The sequence below is a fragment of the Cinclus cinclus genome, chromosome 6 (assembly GCF_963662255.1).
Source record: "Cinclus cinclus chromosome 6, bCinCin1.1, whole genome shotgun sequence".
Classification (NCBI taxonomy): domain Eukaryota; kingdom Metazoa; phylum Chordata; class Aves; order Passeriformes; family Cinclidae; genus Cinclus; species Cinclus cinclus.
The window spans coordinates 10269324-10291387 of NC_085051.1; the positions used below are offsets into that span (position 1 = coordinate 10269324).

General features: G+C 48.7%; 2 protein-coding genes across 4 annotated transcripts in view; one reads left to right on the forward strand and one right to left on the reverse strand.

Annotated features, from left to right (window-relative positions):
* Positions 1-18587, reverse strand: part of PLCB2 (phospholipase C beta 2) — a 42703-nt gene extending 24116 nt beyond the window's left edge. For 2 of the 3 annotated variants that reach the window (XR_009933328.1, XM_062495922.1), the window contains exons 1-3: positions 12006-12219; positions 8393-8470; positions 6785-6853 (exon numbers count right to left, since the gene is read on the reverse strand). Coding sequence is in view for 2 of the 3 variants with exons in the window: in XM_062495922.1 (XP_062351906.1) it covers positions 6785-6853; positions 8393-8470; positions 12006-12089 (231 nt within the window). In the remaining variant the exon portion in view is untranslated. Of the gene's footprint in view, positions 1-6784; positions 6854-8392; positions 8471-12005; positions 12220-18463 lie in introns of those variants that run through there. The other variant, XM_062495923.1, reaches the window with a different exon arrangement.
* A 238-nt stretch (positions 18588-18825) lies between these two features.
* Positions 18826-19708, forward strand: INAFM2 (InaF motif containing 2). Its single transcript, XM_062495297.1, has one exon. The coding sequence runs from the start codon at positions 18883-18885 to the stop codon at positions 19267-19269; it is 387 nt and encodes a 128-aa protein (XP_062351281.1). The 5' UTR covers positions 18826-18882; the 3' UTR covers positions 19270-19708.
* The last annotated feature ends 2356 nt before the right edge of the window (positions 19709-22064 follow it).

A 22064-nucleotide genomic window follows, 5' to 3' on the forward strand; every position in this document is an offset into this window, starting at 1 on the left:
TGTGTAACCTCCCTCCACAAGAAATATGCTTTTTGGGACCCCCTGACAGAGTTGGATTCTTCCCCTCCAAGCTGCATTTTCTGCTGCTGTCAATTGCTAGTAGTGGTTTTTTCCATAGAAATTCCAGTACCCTGCAGCAATTGCTCACCAGAGACTTGTCTGGTTAAGTGTAAGGCTCATCCGATTAGTGGTACTTGCATTGCAGCACCATATGAAAGTATTTATAAAATCCTTTAAATTATTCAGCATTTTCTGCATTCCTATGCATGGTGTCACTAAGCCAAGGTATCCCAGAGTTTTACTGATGGTGCTGTTTACAATGGGAAGATAAAATTTCCATTCTTAGAATAAAGCCCAGTGATCCATTATGTGAAGTGCAGGAGAAATCCCTGGCCAAGCAAACAGGGAGCTGTCAGAGCACCTGCTGCTTTAGAAACAGGGCAAAATCCACAATCTGGGATGGGTAGAGCAGGTCAGACTTGAAAGTTAAACTGGAGTTGGATTCTGAGCACACCTTCAGGTTTCAGCCTGCACCATGACACACACAGAGCTGTATGCATCTCATAAGCAGCTGCAGAATTTTTTTTTACTTCAATTTCCTAATATCTAGAGCATTTGCAATTTTGACACAGCTGTAGCAAACAGGCATCTAAAAAAACCAGAATGGCCTAGATTGTAAATCAGGATCATCTGACTGCTGTCGCTTATTTTGGAAAAGCACCTCTCCAAGGGGGTAACTCTGAAACCTGTTTAATCCCAGAGCATTTGGAGGGAGGAAACGGAAGGAATATAATCTGCCTATTTTCTACAAGGGAATTCTAAAATGGCTCCTTGCTTTGTGAGCCATTTTCCTACACAGAACTGAGCACCACCAAACAACCACATCTTCCCACACTCATGGCAACTCCTTGTTGGAGCTCAACTTTCCAGCACCAGCGGCAAAGCATTGGGATTTTAACCCCAAACTTAACTTCATCTTGCAAAGGCACCGGCATTTGTTCAGCTCCAGGGCTGTACAGGAGAGGAGACCCGAACAATGGTGAACTTGTGGTTGTGCTGAACTCATTTCCTGTATTTGTTACCCAGGGCTCCTCCCAGCCCTTCCTTCTCTGTAAGCTGCTCTCTAGCAGACATTCATCACCTGGCTCTCTCCAGAGCTCTCTGTCCAGGCCATGTCCTCAGCAAGCCGAGCACTTTTGCCCTTATCCAGCCGGTGATGCATCCAACACCCAACAGAGATATGGAGAGAGGACCAGAGACTGTGTGCAGGAACTCTGAACCTGATGCCACATCGTGGCTCTTTCACAACCTGCACTCCTTTAGCGCCTTGTGCCACAGCTTCACTCTGGGATTACTCACTGTCACCTTGCAGGTAGCCATAAAGGAAAAATAGGAAATGCTGCATGAAAAGCAGGACACGCATATTAGCCATGCAAATCAGAAGGGAGACACTTTTAGCAAATCCCCTTAAAAAAAACAAAACAGACAAGGAGAAAACAACCTACTAGGAGGGTGGCTGAAATATGGAGTCAGCTAGTGTTTCACATCCCACCCTCCTGATTTCCCTAAAATCCTCAGCTGTACAGAGATCCATAGTCCAGAGAGAAACAAACTGTCATGCAAATATAAACAAAGAGAGATAGACACAGGACAGAGAGGGATGGTCCTTTCTCTGCTTGAAAGGGGGCAGAGCCAACTGACAACAGGACCTGTTGAGGCACTGGGCCCTGACAGAGTTGTGTCTTGTGGCACTAGGACAACAAATCTTCTCTTTTGGAGAAGTCTTATTTGGTTGCCAGAAGGGAAAAAGGAAGCCCCAAGGTATTTCCAGTGCCTTTGGCTCCAGAGGTAACATTCCTGTTCCCATTTGACTTGCTGCTCCATGCTGGAGATAATGGCTATGCAAGGGGGAAGGCCAGCCTGTCCCTGTGCCAAGCATCTCAGGGACACAGACAAAAATCCACAGCAAAGCACTCTCAGCTCTCAGTGTCTTACTTAAAGGAGCTGGAAAATGCAGCAGCTCAGATTCCTAGGCACAGAATAGCCCAAGGTGTTCTACAATCCAGCAGCAATACACTGCCAGGGGCAGAGGAGAATGTGTGGCCCCAGAGCTCACTACACAGTGATGGCAGAAGCAGGAGGGCCCAGCATGGCAAAGGCCATCACTCACACCTGCCCAGTTCCTTGCTCAGCTCCTGCTCCGCTATGTATAAATCCTTTGCCAGACCTAGGCTTGTACCTGCCTCCATCCTGCACACTCACAGATTGGCATCTCCATATGATCACTCTCCAGTTGGAGGGCTGGAATCAGACTTAGTTCAGCTCCACCCTGGGCTCACAAGTTGCTGAATCCCAGTGCCAGAGCTGCTCATCCCCTGTGCTGCAGCAGAACCACTGACCACCCACAGTGTTTACAACCTGTGGCTCACAGCCACGGCTCAGCTCCTAGGGCACTGTGATTGTCCTGCATGGTGCCTGAACATTCCCACTGGCCTCAACTTTATCATCTCAAAACATGAGTGAAATGCCTCAGTATCATTTTCTCCCTGTAAAATGTGCAGTTCAGGCTCTATCTCCAGGTTCAACATCAACAGAACGTGGCTAGAGTATGAAACTGGTTTATAATCATGACAATAAGAACAACTTCTGGTTTCATTAAAAAATATGCCTGTCTCAAAGCCAATGCCTCCTGAAACATCTAAACAAACCTCAAGACACAGCCAACAGCCCAGAAGTCTGGCCTAAAACACAGTGAATTATTAGATTCTCTGTCACCACTCTGGGCCTTGGTACCTTAAAAAAACGAAACCATAAAAAGCCCCACAACTGTGGGGCCGTTATTGTTCCTCATTACTGAAATGAAAACACAGACCTGATTGTAAATAACAGCCTGATCTGTATCTGCACACTGCTGAACTACAGTCAATAGCTTTTTAATCTTGTCTCCTTGCTGTTCAAAGGCACTGCTTATTCTTATCTTTATTACTCTTGAACACACGCCAAAGTTCGTTCTGCCCCCTCTTAAAAAAAAAAAAAAAAAAAAATTCCGCGAAGAAAAGTCACGGCAGAAACTCGAAGCCGCTCTCAAAGAAGCTCGCAAGGGAGGGTGAGCAGGGGAGCCCTGCGTAGGAGGAGCCGGGCAGGATTCTGCTCTGCGGTGAGACGAGGGCTGGGGGAGGCAGGCGAGCCCCATTTCCATTTGGGGTGGCTCCTATGGCTAGCAGCCCTTAGTGTGTCCCTTTTCACGCTGTGCTGGGCACTACCTGCTCCCTAACCATCCCTAACCATCCCTAACCACGGATGGGGTCCCAGCTGTGACCCGTGATGGCAGTGCACACAGCCACAGGTTGCTTCTCAAGTGGTTTTCCACGTGGCTGCTTTGGTGTTATTCTTCGTGTTGTAGAGGTTACACAGAAAAACCCCAAACCTCGTCCTCGGCAGTGGTGGGAAAGTGGTACTGAAAGCAGGGAAGGGAACTCCCAACATCCACAGTGACCCACCCCCTCCCAGGGAGAGCTGTGGGACTGGAAAACTTAAGGCAGGTTACATCCTTGAGGCACAGCCTGAACTTACACAGCCTCTTGCTCTGGAAAGCAGGGGCACAGATGCTCTTCACACAGCACTCTCCTTCCCCTGGAATTGCTTCAGTCATAATGCAGCAGGAAAATCAGGCCACAGGTTTTGCCTCAGAACAACTGTGGATTGACTGGGGCATCACTTGCAGGGAAGGGGAAAGGATGCTCCTTTTATTGCTGGTGCCATCCACAGCTCTTCCTCCAGCTGTGATCCTGCTCTCCCTGTCCTAATCCTTGTCTGAAATAAGGCTGATGGCTCATTTAATTTCTTCTCCACCTTCAGGCAGTGAAACAAGTAACTCTTTGTATTAATTCCAACAGTTCTACTCCACAACCATTCCAAACCACTATTTTGTAACAGGGCAAAATGGCACCCATGTTCATCTTTCCACCTCAAAACAGACTTTTATTTGCTTCACCACACCAGTTTTTTATATTAATGCCTTTTGTAACAACGCCCCAGCCATAGCTGCCCCATGTGGAGGGTGTGGTGGTTCATGTCAAGAATTTTCCCCTGCTTTCTGCATTCCTTTGTGAACTTATGTTCTCAGGAGAGCCAAATGAATATGACCCCAAGGGCTTTAAGCCAGAGGCATCAAGGATAGCAGAGGTACATGCAAGTCAGAATTTTCCAGACCCAGATGGCACATCTTGATTCAACACCCCTTCAGTGCCCACACAAGACCTCCCCAGGATCCACAAGGAAAAGGTGGATAAGGAGCCAGTCTAGTGCATTTCATTACATGCTACCACAGAACTCCAGAAAACTCCCTGAAATAAAAAGGGGACTTATTTCAAATGAGTCTCTTTAAAATGCAGAATTCAAAAAGCACTTGGGATTTTCACAGCAAAGGTTGTCATCAAGTGCATCACTTCTGCCCACTGAGAATATTTAAATCAGTCAGTGCTTGACCTTTGCTTCGTTGTTCTTCTGCAGCCAATTCCCAGGACTCTAAAATCCCATCCCTGGCCTATTACAAGAGCTCGAACAAAGAGTAGCTCCACCCAGGTGCCTAGGGAAAAGTTCTGGAACAGGGCAAATGCACTGGCACTTCCCTGACACATTCCTGCAGCTTCCAGCAATTTAGGATTCAGCAGCTTCCTAACCCAGAGGCATTATCTCACATTTAATAACCCTCTGAGGGTATTTCCTTCTTGTTCTGATGTTTTATACTCACATTTCCATGACTGTGCAGGAAGCATCACCCATGGCATGGTGATACGAGGTGAGACAGCAGCAACAGCACCTCCTGCTTGTGCCACTCCTATCTCTGGAAAATTCCACCTTATATGGAGATCCTGCACTAAAAGAAACCCTGTGTAACTGCTTCAAACCCTGAGTAACTGCTTCGTGCTCCCCTTCTCCATTCAACTCCTGATGGCACAGCACTCCACATCCCATTCATCCTACTCCTTCTGCCAGAACACAGTCCCTCCTACTCCTACCCAGCAGCCACTTCATTCCTTTGTTAATCCTGCTGCTCTCCCATAACTTTTCCACTTCTCACCTGATTTGAGAGTACACTTGAATTGCACATAAATATGGATACAATTGGGGTGTACACAACAGCATGACTTCCTAATGATTTCCTTATAATTCCTAACATATAATTTACTTTTAGGGGGCAAATACTGCTGAACACTACACTGATATTTTATCATACACCCACAATGTTTTCTGAATAGCAACAGTCAACTCAGGGCCTGTTATTACAGAAGGATGAGGGATTTTTTCCGTGTGCATTGCCTGATTTTTATCTGTATAAAATGTATCACTCATTAGATTATGCAGTCAATCAGCAATTCAAGGTCTTCCTACAAACCAGCCTGATTTTATTGCCCCAAATAACTTTGTACCATTGGCAAACTGTCTTTTTGTACTCTCCAATTAGTCTTCCTTAACTAATTCCTAAAATCAAGGACATGTTTCTTCAGCCTCCTGTTACTACTAGGATATCCAGCCATGGCCTCAGTACTTCCCCCAGCAATTTATCATCTATATCAAAGATCAGTTCATTTTGACAACAGGTTATTCCTCAAAGTTTAACACCCTAGAAAAGATTATCTCATACCTAAAATTAAGTCAGCCTCTTCCTTAGTGTGCCCAATCTGGAGGGCAGCATCAACTCAAACAGCCCCAAATATTTTATTTTCTCAAATGAAAAACCAGCCTCCTACAGCATTTTTAAAGCACAATTCCCACAAAACACGTTGCTAAGTTTTAGGCTCATTGAAAACTGAAGTATGTTCCATTCTAGTAAACTTATAAGGAGAAAGGCAGTTTCTCTGAAGGAAATAAGATTTTTTTTAAGAAGATGGGTACTGTTCTTTGACCTTTGCTGTGCCTTCGGCACCCACATTATTATGGTATTTTGAGTAATACTGGTCTTGGGGAACCCCAAAAAGACACTTTCAGAGCAGATTGAGAAAACAGCCACACCACTTATGCAAAAGGCTGCTTGAGGCTCAAGAGATATTGCAAAACCTTTCCCTTTTGCCTAAGAAAGTCATCCATGTCACCACATGACCCATCAGCTTTACTTCTTTGGTCCCTTTTCCACCTTTGAGCTATACTGCAGTTTTCTGGTTACTTTTCCCATACTTGGAAAAGTTAAAAACAAAAAGCTCTCAGAAACAAAAGTCCTAACAAGGGCTGCAAGAAGCTTCAATTAAAACTGAAATCGAGAACAAAACCCTGAACACGTGCAAATGTAAAAATTTATGGGAGAAAAAAAAAAAGAAACTAGTTTTTCTGAAAATGTATTTTCTTCCCTTTAAAGTGAAAAACCCCAGCACACACTGTTGGAATGGCATTGTAACTCCAGATTTGTGGGTACCCTGTGCATCCTTACACAAGAGCAGCTCTGGTGACTCAATGCAGGAGCATCAGTGTCTCCAGCAGGACTGACCAGTGTAGCAGGGCACTTGGAAGGGGAATTTATTTTCCTGGCTTTCTGACATATTCCTTCCAATGAGCACATTTACCATAGTCTGGAAGTGCTACTTTTGGGTGCACACAGGGTCCCTGGGAGGTCAGGGACAAGAGTCAACATGGCTTTTCTGTATTTACATAGCTGTGATGTAAGGAGATGAGAGCCTCTCTACTTTCTTCCTAAAGAAATCCAGGACAAACTGCCTGAGCCCACAAAAACCACAGACAGCCCTGCCTTTCCACTGAAATGCTGGACACAAAGAAGCTGTGGACTCACCTTGGGCATTTTGGCAAATCGCCCTGCTCGGGTGTCTCGGATGTTGGTGATATCCAGAATTTCCCTTTCCTACAACAGAATAAGGACAAGGAAAATGAGGCAAGACAAAGGAGGAAGGAAAGCACTCCCATGATAGAGCCCCCAGAAGCTGTAAATCAGGTTTGACTTAGTGTCTTTCCCTGTGGGAGAGCTCTCCCAGCAGGAACACAGCAAGGAGGGAAGCTATTCCCACAGAGGACACTGCACAGCCTTCCCCAGGCAGCCCCTCCATGTCCTCACTACTGGCTTGCTGTCTTGTTTGTTCTTTTAATATCCAACCTGAATTTCCTTCCTCTGTTACTAAGTTTTCTTCTCACCATGGGCCTGGAGAACAAATTATACTTGTTGCAGCAGATATTATTATTTTCCAAGATCATAGTACAGGACAATGTGGATGCCATGTCTTCTGGCTGTATCCCCATTTTATTGTTAAGCAGGAAGTAATTTTACTCCTAATCCCACTCCTTTCTGAGTCCCTAATGCAAAAGCAGTTCAGTGTACTTTAGCTGCTAATCAACAGCATTTTCCAGGCATGTGAGACCCCTTCCAGTCTGAGGTTTCTTGTGGCAGTTATGCTTCCTTCTCCCAGCCCCTTTCCCAAGTATCCCAATGAAGTATCTCCCTTTTCATGACGACACCAGCTCCCTTCGCCTCACTTCGTGCTCCACTTCTTCCTGCTGGAACCCTTAGAGTAGAAATTCTACTGCCTTTCAAGTAGTGGACCTTTCAAGTAGAACAGGAGTGACAGAGACAGCAAGGGGCGTGACAGTCCCCGGTGTTGTGACACTCTTCTCAGGGGATGTAGTTGTGGCAGTGCCTGATCCCAGCTGGCACTGGGCACAATCTCTGGAAAGGTAGAGCTCACCCAAATCCACCAGGTCCCTGGCCAGGGCCTGTGCAGGACTGTCTGACTCTGCCATGGCATGTAGGTCAGGCGGAGGAAGTAGAGCTGAACCACAGCCTGTTCTGGAAAGCAGAAGTAAGCCCAGCCTTCCACCTCCCTCTCCATGACTTGATGCTACTCATCAGTGAGGAACTGAATTCTCTTTCCTCCACGTGTTGCCTCTCCCTCTCCTGCAGCAGCTGGCATCTTGTCTTTGCTGCAAACATGACTTTAAGCACAAGTTGCTCTCCAGACTCTATGTAGGCCCTACATTACTATGTTCACTACTTTCTAATGAAAATGTTTAAAAACCCCAAAGAGTCAGTTAATGGCCCCAGTGTTAGGAGAATCCTGTATCTTGCTGGGTGACAGGGATATCAGCACAACTGTTCTCCATGAAGTCCTTTGAAGGACAAGTAATGAGCTCTTCAGAAGTCAAAAAAAGGTGAAAGTGTGAAAGGCACAGAAAGGCCCCACTCACACCTTCAGTTCTTGCACTTTCCAGGTGCTCTGAGGATCAACCTGCCACTGACCAGCTCCCACTCCTTGGTGGGTTGTCCCTGCTAAAGAGGGATGAGTGTGGCAGTTTGCTCCCAAATGCAGGACTCAAGCACTTGCAGTGTTGTCATCTCACACAAACCTGACCTGGCTGGTTGGAGCCCAAGCTGGGCAGACTCAGCGCTTACCGTGCTCTGATAGGTCCAGTACACATAAAAGCCCTGGGGATCCACTCGGAGAATCACAGGAGAAGCATTTGATGTTTCCTGACAACAAAACAACAAGAGAGAGAATGGTGGCACCTTGGGTGACTTGGAGAAAACACCCTGGGACACGAAGTCTTCAAATTCAAATACAGACCCAGACAGGTGAACACCCTCTGGCATTTATGAAAAAGAATGCAAGGATTTTAGGACATCTCCACTGTGACATAGCAAGGCTCTGGAAGCAGTTTTCTGAGTCTCACCTAACCTGTGCATTTAACAAGAACAGCTCTCTTGGAGGTTTCTACACAAAGAACTGAGAGAACAAAGTATCTGAGGTTTCAATTAAGTGTTTAATTTGAAAAGTCTTCTTTGACCTGCTTCATTCTGCAAGCTTAGGAATAACCCAGGCCAAGCAGAGAAAGCATTCATCCATGGCATCTCCCATCCAGGTGTTCATGCAGATTATCTGGGCTGCTAGTCAGGAAGGCTTCAAGGAGGGGATGCATCAATGCAGCAGCATTATGCTGCTTTAGATGGGGATTTTGAAAATCCACAGACTGTCTTCTACAATGCCCATCAAAAGAAGCAGCTATGCAGACACCCACACCAGAGGCTGCAATCAGATGAAAGTATTTGGGGCTGATCCTGAACCCCACACAGCCATTTCTGGGAAGGCTCCAAATTTAATTCAGGAAGCTGAAACACATCACCGCTAATAGGAAACCAGTCAAGAAATCTGGAAGTTCTATTTGTCTCTTGGCCTCAGATTCTTCAGTTTGTTACTCAACCCATACTTCACTCTAGAGTGTATCTGTATTTTCAGGGACCTCTGTTTCCATATGCAATACTTATAGTGTAAATATAAACTGTGTAAGCAGCACATCCTATATACCTTACCATTACTGCCTTCTGTCTTTCTCCTGCTGTGTCAAGGCCAGGGCCAGTGCCAGCCTGCCCAGCACCATATCCATGTTTCCAGAGCTCTTGGCTGGCTCCCTGCGAACATGGCCATGGAGAGCAGAACAGGCCCCATGGTACCACCACAGAGTATTGTGCCATGTTCTAGATTACCCTTATCTCCCACAAAGCAGCTTTCTGGAGGGCAAACTGAGGCTGAAGGAAGCTGCTGCCAGCCAGGCTCCTGTGCAGGGCCTGGCCTGCCTGGGGGTGCAGGCAGCCTCTCCAGTGGGGCAGCTCCTGGCAGCAAAGCAAACAGGCAATCCTACAGAAGATGGTCTAGCAGCCAAACTGACTGCTTCTCACTCTGTGGGGCAAAAAGCAAACACTGTCTGCTAAAATTCTGCAATCCATAATCTTTCAAAGATAGGAACAGTTTTGACTCTCCTATGAGGACTTGGAGGCAAACCCACAGAGCCAAACTCACACCCATCTGCCCTGCTCAAGCAGTCAGCTACTGCCTTGTGTCCTGCCTGGGGTTCTGACAGGGCTCCCAGCTGGTTCTTGAACTCAGCTACCACCCATGTAGTAGGGCTTCACCTCTTCAGTCTGCTTAGGAGCCCCAGCTTGCTGGATGCTGAACAAAGTACTGCAGAGCTACTCTTTACCCCAGGGTCCTGCAACTAACTCCATGGGACAGGTCAGAACAGTCCCTCCTGTCAGGGATCCATTGCTCTCTCCTCTAGACAATTCCATTACCAAAGCTGGACGAAGTGAGGGCTCTGTAGAAAAAGTGTAGGTTTGCTTTTTTGCTGGAAGGCCCTAGTTCAGTCCCAAGCTGAACAGTGAGGTAAGAGGCCAGTCTGATCTTCCTTAACTCCTTTGCCTCACTTACCCTGGAAGGAGTTCAAAACTGTTACCAACAGTACCAGTCAGGTCAATTGAAAGAGATTAAAAAAACCAAAACACTCATGAATTCCAAAGTGCAGAAATCCTGCAATGTGGAGCTCTCACCATCCTCCTCTGCAGCCCATTCTAACCATGAATTGGGAAAGCCCAATACAATGGAGCAATGTGACCAGAACAGCCCACTCGTGGAGAAGCCTTTCTTTATTGGTGGAGATCAAGCTTGTAAACTATTTAGTTGAGGCAACCTCTTAGAAATGTTTACAAATATATAAACCTAAAGGAAAGGTCCAGCTGGGAATTGAGCTCACTAATCAACAGCTACAGCAGGAAATAAACACTTGCTGGGTCTTGGAAGCCAAACTTGACTCACCTTGGGTTTCAGAGGAACCTCTCCCAGGAATACCCAGAGGAGTACTTAACAGTTTCCAATTCTTGGGATAGCAGTCCCCAAGGACTGAGCACAAAGTCATCAGCAATTTTAGACACGTTTGGCTACTGTTTTTCTGAGAAAGCAAATTTCAAGTTCTAGGAAGCCCCAAGTGCACTCTGCAGGCAATGGGCTCACAGGAAAGAGGAAGGCTGTGCTTTTCACTGTACCCTGGTGTCATCCTCCTGTTTATGTACTGCTAACAGAACAACTGGCAGCCATATTCCAATTCTTATTTCTCACATCCATCCTTCCTGCCAGCTGCAGAGTACACTGCTCTCATTCTCAGTGCTGCTGGACCACCCTGCTGATGCTGTGCACAGGTGATCCACTCCCCCACATGCTCCTTTGGGACTTAACATTCTATTCCAGCTTCACACCCACAAAAGTGCTAATCTGTCCTGCACTGCTGCTGCATGCTCCTTCTGATCATCTCATTTGCAACACCACATGAATCATCTCCCCAGATCCCTGTGAATAGCCACAATCTGGGCTCCCCCTGTTATAGCAACATTCATGCTCAACAGCAAACAATCCATCTCAAGACAGCACAAATGGGCAGCTGCTCTCCTCCTGCTCAGGTTTGTGGCTGCTGGGGTAAGCTCTCCCTTGCCTCCTTAGAAAGTGAGGAGGGGAACCCTTACATTCCAATGAACTGCTGCTGCTCTACACTTTCTTCCCCTCACACAGAAAGGCAGTGACTGCAGAGCAGCTGTTTTGAAGGTAAAAAGGACAATGAGCTGGAGAGAGCAGCAGCTTGCTGCAGCACGCTGAGGTTTCAGCCCTGTTAAAGCACAGGCCCTTTGCTGCTCGGTCATTCCCAGACCCAGGGGCCAGGCAGGCGTGGGAGGCCATGGCTCACCCTGATCCACTCAGGCAACAGGGCCATAAGAGGAAGCAACTTGGAGTCTGATTTCATCTCTATCTGCAAAGTGCAGTGAGCGCTCTTTGCTCTGGAGTAGATCCTACTCCTCACGCTCCTCCAGAAAGTCCAAATGTGGCATTTGCACCTCATCCCACAGACTCCCAGCAGCAACCACCTTCCTGAGGGCTGGACCTTGTGTCCTACACCAGGGGCTGCACACTCAGACCCAGGGCATGCTCACTCCATTTGTTTCCATCCTCCACTACAAGAGGAGTAGAAATCATGCCCTCAACCCCTTACACACACACCCCCCCCCCTTAATTTTAGTCCTCAGCTTCCCTGTACTTCCTCATTCCCTCTCTCTGTCCAGAGATCTCTGCTGTCAGGTGGGCTATCACACTGAACACAGGCTGTCAGACTCCCCACAAACTGTGACCCAAGCAGTGTCTTCCTGCCACCACAGGCACAGCCGAGAGAAGGAACAGCCCAGTACTTACATCATCCCATTTGATGAAGCGATCGCCCTTGCACAGGTACTCCTTCACCTCTGTGGGCTTCAGGATGGGGTTCAGCACAGACATGGTCCTGCAGATGTGCTTCTCAGCTGCCAGAAGCAAGAGCAGCTGCACGGTTCACTCCTCCTTAGCCCCTTCTCCTCTATCTCTGCCTCTCACGTGGCAGGGCGTTCTGCCATGGCCACTGTTGGCATCAGAGAGCAAACAACCTCTTATATCCCAGCCCAGTTTAGGAGGGGCAGGGACAGGCAGGCGAGGAGCAATGAATCTGCATTGTAAATCAACAGCTCTCCAGGCAAGCGGAGCCTCACCCAACGTCACCCAGAGGAAGGCTGGTGATGGCTGGCATGCACACAGGCACAAACACCCACGTCCCTTCGGGAGGGATCCACTCCTTGGAGCTGTGCTGGTGAGGCACCCGGCTCGGTGAACTTCCGCAACTCAACTTCCTTAAATGCTTTCTTGACGAAGTACAGGCATTGCCAGAAATGCTCCAACTGCTTCAGCAGCTGTGGTTACGGAGCAGCTCAGCTCTGGCTACAAGCAGACTGCCCCCTTCATGCAACAGGCCAGATGTCCCAGGAAACAAACTCATTCCTTGCTCTGGACAGATTCCATTTCTGGGGCCGCTCACTGCACTGTCCAGTCTTAAACAGTTTTCCTTTCCCTTATGGGCTCTTCTGAATGTCAGCCTCAAAGTGAGACCAACCAGCAGGGCAGCTGGAAATTCCCCAGATGAAATGAAACATTCCCAGAATCCCAAGGAATTGTGCTATTCTGCAGAATCACTTGACTCTGTGGCAGATACATGGGACAAAGAACAGAAGAGGTGGGCAAGGTAGGGATTACAGTGACAAAACAGCAGGGAAGCAGCCAAAAGCAGAATAGGTGAAAGGCAAACCAGGCCAAAAAAGTCTCTGCTCCTGACCTTGGAATGAAGGAATTCCATGTGGGCAGCAGAGGATGGCACTGGCTAACCTGGAGAGCAGCTTTTGAAAAGTCCTGACACAGGTAAGATAAATTTTAGTCAGAGGCAGAGCCTCACAGGCACATGGTGGGATGTCATCCTTACCTCCTGTCAAAGCCAAGGCTGCCCTTGCTCAAGTGGGACAAGCTGCTGGCAAAAGTAGCACAGACTCTCTAAGGAGGGGGAAAACACCACACCCCCTTCCCCCCCCCCCCCCCACTGTGCAAGGGGAGCCAGCTGCATGTTTTGTTCCTTCCTTTCTTCCCAGCTCTGATGTGGTAAGTCCAGCACTTTGGAGCAGCCTGGACAGCTGGGGAATAGTCACTGGAGAAATCCTAAGGGCATTCTCAGGTGTTAGCAGCATGAGGCAGGAGAGATTAAGTGGAACTCCAGCAAGTGCTCCAACTGTAAAACAGTAAAGGCAGGAATCAGAGCTTCCTGCTGCAGGAAAATAGAACCCTGAGCAAACCAAACATCCTTTGTCTTCCAAGGGATTTACCTGCCAAAAAAACACCTGTGAATAAGACAGCTTCCATATTTCCAGCTACTGTGGCATTTTCTGCACTTATTAATCTTGCACTTACAGGAATTGGTTATCCAATGGAAGACTGTTGGCTCTCTTCCCTTAGGGTCACTGGGATCTTCCAGGCCCTGCCAAGCCAGTGTCACCAGGATCCCACACTTGGAGAAAGTGCTTACTCCCAAGCAGAGAAGCAAAATATGACAAAGGGTGTAGCAAGGAGTGAAAGTTCTCTACACTCACCTGATCTCTTCTGCAAGGCCAGAGCAGCTTCAGGGCTGCTTCCCTTTAAATTAGGTTGAAAAACTGAGAGAATAGAGAGCATCAACCTTGCCCAGAGGTGCTGCAGTCCTCACAGCCTCTGGAGCACTGACAGCACTACAGGAAGGCCCTGGAGGTGATAGCTGCAAAGCAGTGAGAGGTGGGATGAGCTTTGTCACCTGGTACTGCCAAGAGCGGGTGAGATCAGTCATAGATACTGGATCCCGTGGCTTGACTGGTATTATCAGTGATCACAACTTTGTGAACCAAGTATGCTTCCTGCCAGAACCTTCCTGCCAGGGCCTCACTGAGAAGCTGCTTCTGTCCTTCTCTCACATCCGGATATTCATCAGCTTTCACTGTCTCATCAACAAAGTAAGCAAGAATCCTGCCACAGCTTAATTCATGTTGCTCAAGGTCAGCTTCCTCTAAGGAATAAAACCTTAATTCAATAAATAATGAAATCATAATTAAGACCAACCAAACACAAGCAGCACAAAGAGCAGTGCCCAAGTTGGAGGTTTCCCTGAAAGGCCGCATGATGCCCAACAGCAAGAGCCAAACCCCCACTTGCACAGAGGCTGTCACAAAAGCTGCAGCTCCCTTCCTCTTGCCCAACCCAGCCTCCTTATCTTCTACTTCACACTCCTAGTTCTGTGGGAGCTTCCATCCCTTGCATGCAGAGATGTCTGATGGAGCAGTGATAGGATAGAGCAGCAGTCCTGCCCTCTGCAAAGAGCTCCAACTTCAGAGCAGGCATGAACAGCAGCACTCGAGCAGTATTTGTTTATTCAAACCCTCTCGTGTAAGGCCCATCACCCAGTGCACACTTCTCCCACATTGCTCTGTCTCCTTGCTTTCCTCCCATACCTTCACCACCAGGCAACCCAGCACTTGCTACAACAGCTTTGACATGCAAACATTCCCCCCCACCCTTTTTTTTTAATATTCTTCCTTCTCTCCCTAAGCTACCTATCGAGCAGCCTCTACCTCTCCCAAGGTACATGCAGCAGCAAGACAGGCAGCATCACCCTTCAGACAAGGTTTAGAGACACCGATTGAAGCCACACCATTAGACTTCACTGACAGGATGGCTCCTGACTTCCAGCAAATTAATTACTCTCTAACCTGCACTCCAGCTTACTCCTGGCACAGAGAAAATCCGTAAGAAATATCTCCCAGAGTTGTTGCAGGATAATTACTTTGCCATGTGTAATGCTGTCCTCTAGTGAAGAGCTGTGACACTGCACATCAGCAATGAACTGTCAGCTCTGCAAATACCAGCCCATCCCACCGCTCCTGTGGCTGCTCTGCCCTCAGCGTGCTGGCAATCCCGAAAGGATTAACGATACCATTAAGACCACAAAGCCAATATTTTCTCACCACCCTGGAGAGCAGAACTGCTGAGTGTATGTACAGGGGCATATCTTGTGTCCCACTTCGAGCTAAAACCACAAAGCCAAGGACTCCTGACAGCTCTCAGCATGACTCTTCAGCTTGATCTGCAAAAGTCAAAGGGCAGTGGACTATGGCACAGAGAAGTGGCCACAGATGCCACAAAACCATAAAAGCAGTGAGGTCTTGTGCAAAAAAACCCCCAAACAACTATCTGTCCAACCACCAAGACATGGTTAGGACTATAATTAACTGCTCACAGGGCAGAGCGTATTGTGTTCATGGCACTGACGGCTTTCCCTGTATTTCCAGGCAGCACAAGCAAGATCACACCATATTTAAATATCCCATACATTCCTGCAGTGCCAGGTCACTGCTGCCCAGGGCTGGCTGAACCATGCCATTCCTGACTACTAGGAAAAGAACAAGACTTTCCAAGACAGATCATTAACAGGAAAGGAAGAGCATGAGGAGCTGCAGCACACAAACAACATGCCCATCTCATGGTACACTTGAGTAGCAGAGTAACAAGAACAGGAAAGAAACTTGTACCACACTTGGAGGTGGATGCAGCCAGTTCTCCCCTGTATCCACCTCCAGTACAAAACACTGCACAGGAAATCAGGATATTGGGGAGGAAGCCCCATTCTGCTCTTAAGCTCACCAACATTTCCTTTCCACTCCACCAGCCCAACTTACTCCAACCGCTTGCCTGCTCAGTTCACTAAACAGAACAGGTGTCAGCCATGGTCTTCTCTGGCCCCTCCACAAACTTCACATTTCCACATGCTAGCCCAAAGTTCTCATTTCTGTGATATCCAGCCTCAACCTACAGCATTCTCCTCCTCCCTGCAAAGGCCTTTGAACAGCTCAGAGATGCAGTATTCTGCTACTCTGAGAAGTAGGGTCTGCATGGAGAGACTCTCTCAGGCCAGCAATCTTCCCTTGATTAAGTCATCCCCATCCTACAGTACTGGGATGCTGTTCACTGACTGTGATCATGGGAGATCAATAACACAGGTTCCTTTAGCTATATCCTTCAGGGGCCCATCTGCATCAGGTAGCAGCAGAATTCAAGTTTTCTAACGGACCAAGGAGTTTATAAAGAACAGGAGCCTGCAGAGCAGTTTTTGGAGTGGTGGGTAAAAGACTGTTCAGGGGCTCTGCAGCTCTCCTTTCATGGCAGGAGTCCCTGAGTGAATCACATACCCCTGACTGTCTCCAGCAAGTGATCTCTTTTGTGCTCTTTAGGAAGAATCCTAGAGAGGGATAATTTGCAAGCTGTGTCTAGTATCAGACATAGTCACTGACTTTACAAGACCCCAGAGATCCACTTTTGCACCACAGGAGTCCACTCAGAGCACAGCTCAGTGTTTTTGCTAAAACCCCAAGGACAAAGCAAACCCCATTACTGCAGCTCATTTAGGGGTGGTTGTTAGCAAGGAGCTCCATTCAGGAAAAAAGGCACAGACCTGCTTACAGCTGCCTGGAGAGAAGCTCGCACCCACTTATTTGTCCACAATAAAATGAAAAGCTTTCACCTGACTTTGGCAGAAACCAAGACTTTACATTAAATGAACACAAGCCTTGTCTTACTCAAAGCCCTGAGAGCAGAGGGCTGGCAGAGAGCCTTAAGGACACCAAATTTCTTGAATAATACCATGGAATTGTGTGTTTTAAGAGGGGCAAGCCTCCACTCCAGCATGAATGAGTCACAAATAAATGCAACAGGGAGGTGAAGCTGTTGGGTTGAAGGCAGAACATCACACTCAATACATTTGCTGAGAATGCTCCAACAATCCCCCTACACGTCCATCATTATCCAACTCTAAACAGGGAAAGGTGAATACATGTTTTGACAGTGAACAGCTACATCTATCATATTGCTAAATAGTACTGGTTGATATGCATGGATACAAATATAACATTTGGTTGGAAGGTTCATCTAGAGGTCAGCTTTGGCTCAAGGCTTGTTGTTCAGGCCTCAGTACTTCAACCTGGCAAGCACCAGGCAAAAAATGTCAAGACCTCACGAAGCCCCAGAGACATTCCCTGTACACATCAATCCTCTGCCTCTTAACTGAAATTAAGCAAAAGCATAGGGAAGGGACTTGAGTGAGATAGTAACTTATGACCATTTCACCTCCTGAACAAAAAAAGGAGGAGGAGCTGAAGCAAATCCATCACTGAGGAAAAACACCTTGGGAAATTACTAGAAAACCTATTTGTAGGAACTGCTATAAATCCATGTGTACAATTAAACTTAAATATATACAGCTCAATAAATTTTGTATATATAACCTCTAGAAGACCACAGAAGAGGAAATTCTATAAGCTAGGAAAGCTTTGCCAGCTGGGAACCATCAGCTAATTTTGTTTAGGTGTGAGACATTTGACTTCAAGGAGAACACAGGTGTAACCTATAAAACCAAGTGTAACTCATCAGCACAAGAGAGGCCCAGTGCACACAGAGAAGTCCCCAAACTGGCTAACAAACGCTTCTCAGACATGCAGCAGGATTTAATGAACATTAAATACTCCAAGAGGCCACAGCATTTAGTTCAAAATCTTTTGGGTTAGAACAGACCTTGAAAAATCATCTAGTCCACCCTCCTTGCCCAAACAGGCAGGTTTCATCCCCACTGCTTTGCTCACAGCTCCTCCTCGATGCTCCTTTTGCTGCTGGTCTCTGGGAGCTTCCTGCCCTGCCCACTCAGTGCACACACACGCCAATGTCAATGCCCCTCCTCCACATACAGACAGCAGACCTGGACCTTTTAGCCAACACAATCGTCTCTTTATAAGAATTACCATTATTTTGTAGCTATTCCATTTATTCCATAGCATACCTTCTTGGGGAAGCCTCTTCGGGTAATAGGTAGTTCTCAAGTTTCTGTAGCTTCCACCAGAACTACAAGTCCTGGTTTACAAGAGGTTTCTGTTGCAACCCCTGCACCTAATTGACCTCAGATTGAAGGGAGGGAGAAAATGATGGCAGATGGCACAACTCCATCACCCCCAAAAGTAATTTTCTCACACCATAAAGAAAACAAGGCTAATTTATGTGCCAAATCAGCATTTTAGTTGTCTTTTGAACAAGACAATAGAACAATTTTGTAAGGAACTAACACCTGTGGAAGAAGATGAAACCATACCTTAAGAGGAGATTAAGACTGTATCAACAATGGGCTTAGGGAAGAACCCAGTTTGGACAAAACTAAGGAAGCCTTTACCTCTAAAAACTGCCGCTCGTCTCGGGCACCCGTGCAGCCTCACAGAGGTGCAGGCAGCACATACCTGCATCAGGAAGACACCAAAAGTAACTCCGTCGGGAAGCCAAGGTAGAGAGGACACTCCTGACCTGCTCCAGCATTGGGCACGTTCCAGGAGGCCATAGCAGCTTTCCTGCGGCTCGACAGCTGCTGCCCATGTCCCCGAAGCGCCGCTAACCAACCTCCCCCCAGCCCAAGCAGGAAATGGGGGGGCTCCTTGTGCAGGTGGCCCTGGCTCCTCCCTCCTCCCCTCCGGTGGTTCCCACCCCTCAGGGCGGGCTTGCCCCCTACGCTCCGCCCCTCGCCCCCGGCGGGGCAGCGCGGGCAGCGGCACCGGCGGCAGCGCGGGCGGTACCGGCATGTCCTGAGCGGCGGCGGCGGCCGATCCGGGCCGGAGCCAGCACGGAGGGCTCGGTGGAGCAGCGGGCCAAGGGCCGGGCCTCCATGAAGGAGAAGGAGGCGGGCGCGGAGCGGGGCAAGCCCGCCACTTACACCGGGGACAAGAAGGCGCGCATGGCGGCCAAGACCAACAAGAAGTGGGTGCGCCTGGCCACCGTGCTGGCCTACGTGCTCTCCGTCTCGCTGGCCGCCATCGTGCTCGCCGTCTACTACAGCCTCATCTGGCAGCCGGTGCGCGGCAGCGGCGGCTCCTCCAGCCCCGGCCCCGGCGCCGCCGCCACCCCCGCGCAGCTCCGCGCCGCGCCCGCCGGACCCACGGCGGGGCCTCCGCCCGCGCCGCCGCGCACCGGCCCCGGCCCCGGCACCACCGCCGCTCCGGCCGCGTCCCCCCCGCCCGCGGCTGGGAGCGGGCCGGGCTCCGGCAGCCCCTGAGCCGGGCGGGCCGCGGGAGGCCGCGCGCCGCCGGGGATGCGGCCGCGGGGCTCGGCCGAGGATGGAGACCGATGGCTCGCCCGTCCCTGCGGCACCGTGCAGCGCCCGTGGACACTGACCGGAGACCGACCTGGAGACTGACTCGGCCCCGTGTGGACTCGGTGGAACTGCGGTATCTTCTTTTTCCCCTCGGTTTTTCCTCAAAAGGGAATTTTGTGGCTTCGTTTTCTTCCTCACCAGGGCTAGCTTCTCCCTTTGAACCCGCATTGAATTCCTGCGCTGTTTATGCCAGTCTGTTACCTATACAAGGATATCGGTGTCCAAAATTCCTCGCTATTTACAGGATCAGCTGGGAACAATACGAATTTAGAGGCTGTAATCCATTGTTGAAGTAAAACCAGTTTTGTTTAACGATGAGCATAAACTTATTTAAAATATGTGGAAGATAAATTGACTTGTTTACTATATTAAAATATTTTCCCAATATGAAAGTCTCTGTAACAAAGTATGTTCTCTTCGGTGGTGGGAGGAGGAATGCTGAACTGGAAGGGGTCCGAGTAGCAAAAATTTGGCCCCTGCAATGGGCAGCTGTAGTATATTATGTTGATTCATTTGTCATTGGTCCCCATAGGTGAGGCTGGAGAAACCTCTGTACGTGGCTCGTTGAGGAAACAAAGCAGTGGTGCTGGAAAGGTTTGATGCGTGCTGGCGTAGCAGGTGGAGCTGTGGCGGTGGGTGCTGGTGGGCTCTGAGCTGCAGCGCGGTTGTGCCCTCGTGCTGCTGCCTGCGAGGGATGGCAGCGCTTATAGATCATCCCCCCACCTCTGGGGCATGCAGAACCAGGGTAGGTCTGGGCCAGGCAGCTCCTGGTGTGTCCTGGGAAGGCTCTCCTCCCAGCTGCATGGTTTCCTGCCCTGTGGTCCTCAGAAATTTTCAATTCCTTGATGTACAGGGTGAAAAAATGGCCTTTAATGACTCTGGGATGTGGGAGATAAACCAGGAAACCGTACGAGCCATGATGTTCCAAGCTGCTGCTTTCCAGATGGATGAATTCAGCTGTATCTGTAAGGCTGCCAGGCTGTGCTGTATCTCTGTGGAAGAATCACAGCAGTTCAGATTCCTTCTGCTGAGGGATACAAATGTGCTCTAACGTGGCGTGCGTATTTCAGTTGCGCAGATCACAAAGGTCCCATAGAATATGGCACTTGGTGCTTGAAAAGAGCTTTCACAACAAAATTGGAGTTTGATATGTGAGTTTGATACGAGTTTGTGGTGGTTTGTTAAGGCTGCATCATCAGCTGGGCATTGCCTTTACAGCATCTGTGAAAGGTAGAACCAGGAGCAGAGGGCTTGCAGGGAGAAATGAAGTGAAAGTGATCTTCTTTTCACCTTCCTTTCCACTTTCCTGGGGAGCATGCAGGGAAGGCTTTGTGTTGTTGGAACCAAAAGCTGGTGGGAAGGACAAAATGATCCCACTTAGTCACTTTAGCCAAAATCATGGATCACTGCTACCCTCCTGTGGGGCAGGTGGAAGAGCTGGAAGCACTGTCAGCAGACGGGTGCCCTGCAGCTGTCACCTCCCGAGCTGCTTCTCTGCTCTCCCTGTTCATCTGCAGGAGGAAAGCTGAGTGTCCTGGAGCAGCACCAGCTCCGGGCCCCACGGGTGTCTGTTCTGTGAGTGGAGGTTGTGTTCCTTTGGTGGTTCTGCCTGCAGTGTGTTGATCCCCCTCAGTAATTCCGGGTCCTGGTGACAGCAATGCCATTTGCTGGCCTTGGCATATACCTCTGGTTGTGGGGGAAAGTTCCTGCAGCTCCCTGAGGGAGGAATGAGTGACAGAGAAGCCAGGCTCATTGTGGTGCCAGTTGAGTTTAGTAAGCTCCTCGGCTCAGGTGCTAAATGTAGAACCAGTTGGGAAGTGTCTCTGGGAAGGAGCTTGTGTTTAACTCGTAAAACCTTTGGAGATATAAAATAAAGCTGCGTGCAATGACATGGATGCTGGGATTTCTCTGCTGCTAGCCTGCAGCTTGGAGCTGGTGACTCTAGCGGCTCTGAACGGTGCATCCAGTGTGTGCTGAGTGGCCAGGGCCTCCTGGCATCCTTCACTTTAACTACAATTGTTCTCAGAAGACTAATAGAGCCTGTCTGCGTGGTGCAGAGGGGAGAGGAAGTGAATGGAATTAAATGGGCTCTGTGGCCCTCTTCCAACCTGTCGTGTAACTACTGAGAGATGCCTTGTACTCGGGAGCAGGAACAACCTAAAGCTCTTTACCTGGTTTGTGGTTTTGGTAGCAAAGGATCTCTGGGACAGAGACAGTGCTCAGATCCGCTGGATCAAAGGGAACAGGCCCTTCACTGATGGCTGCCTCCCCTTCTGGTGCTAAAAATAGTTGATGAGCCAGTATGAGGATGGTTGTGGCTGTCTGCATTCCTGTAGGAAAGTGCAGGCTTGGTGAGTTCCCAGACTGTGTTTTTGCATCTTCTCCTCTGCTGACAAACAGATTGCAGTGAAATGCTGCTATTTCTGTACTTATTACAACTGGCTTTGGAGCACCCTGGGGCTTCACTCCGGTTGTACTGAGTGTGCGAGGGAGGGGAAGCTGCCTGGCGAAGATGTAGAAAGGTTATGGGCTGCCAGCCTAATGGCTGGGGGGTTTTGGTGATTTCAGCAGCCTGGTTTTCCAAATCTTCTGGACCTATATTCTTCAGCTACAATCTTTTCCCCATCCTTTTCCTAGCCAGGAATCATAGCCCTCCAGAGGTAGATGTGTTCCTGTTGGGATGCTGTTGCCAGCCC

Excerpts from the sequence above, each read along its gene's own strand:
- INAFM2 (XM_062495297.1), top strand. The coding sequence starts at position 18,883 with ATGAAGGAGAAGGAGGCGGGCGCGGAGCGGGGCAAGCCCGCCACTTAC.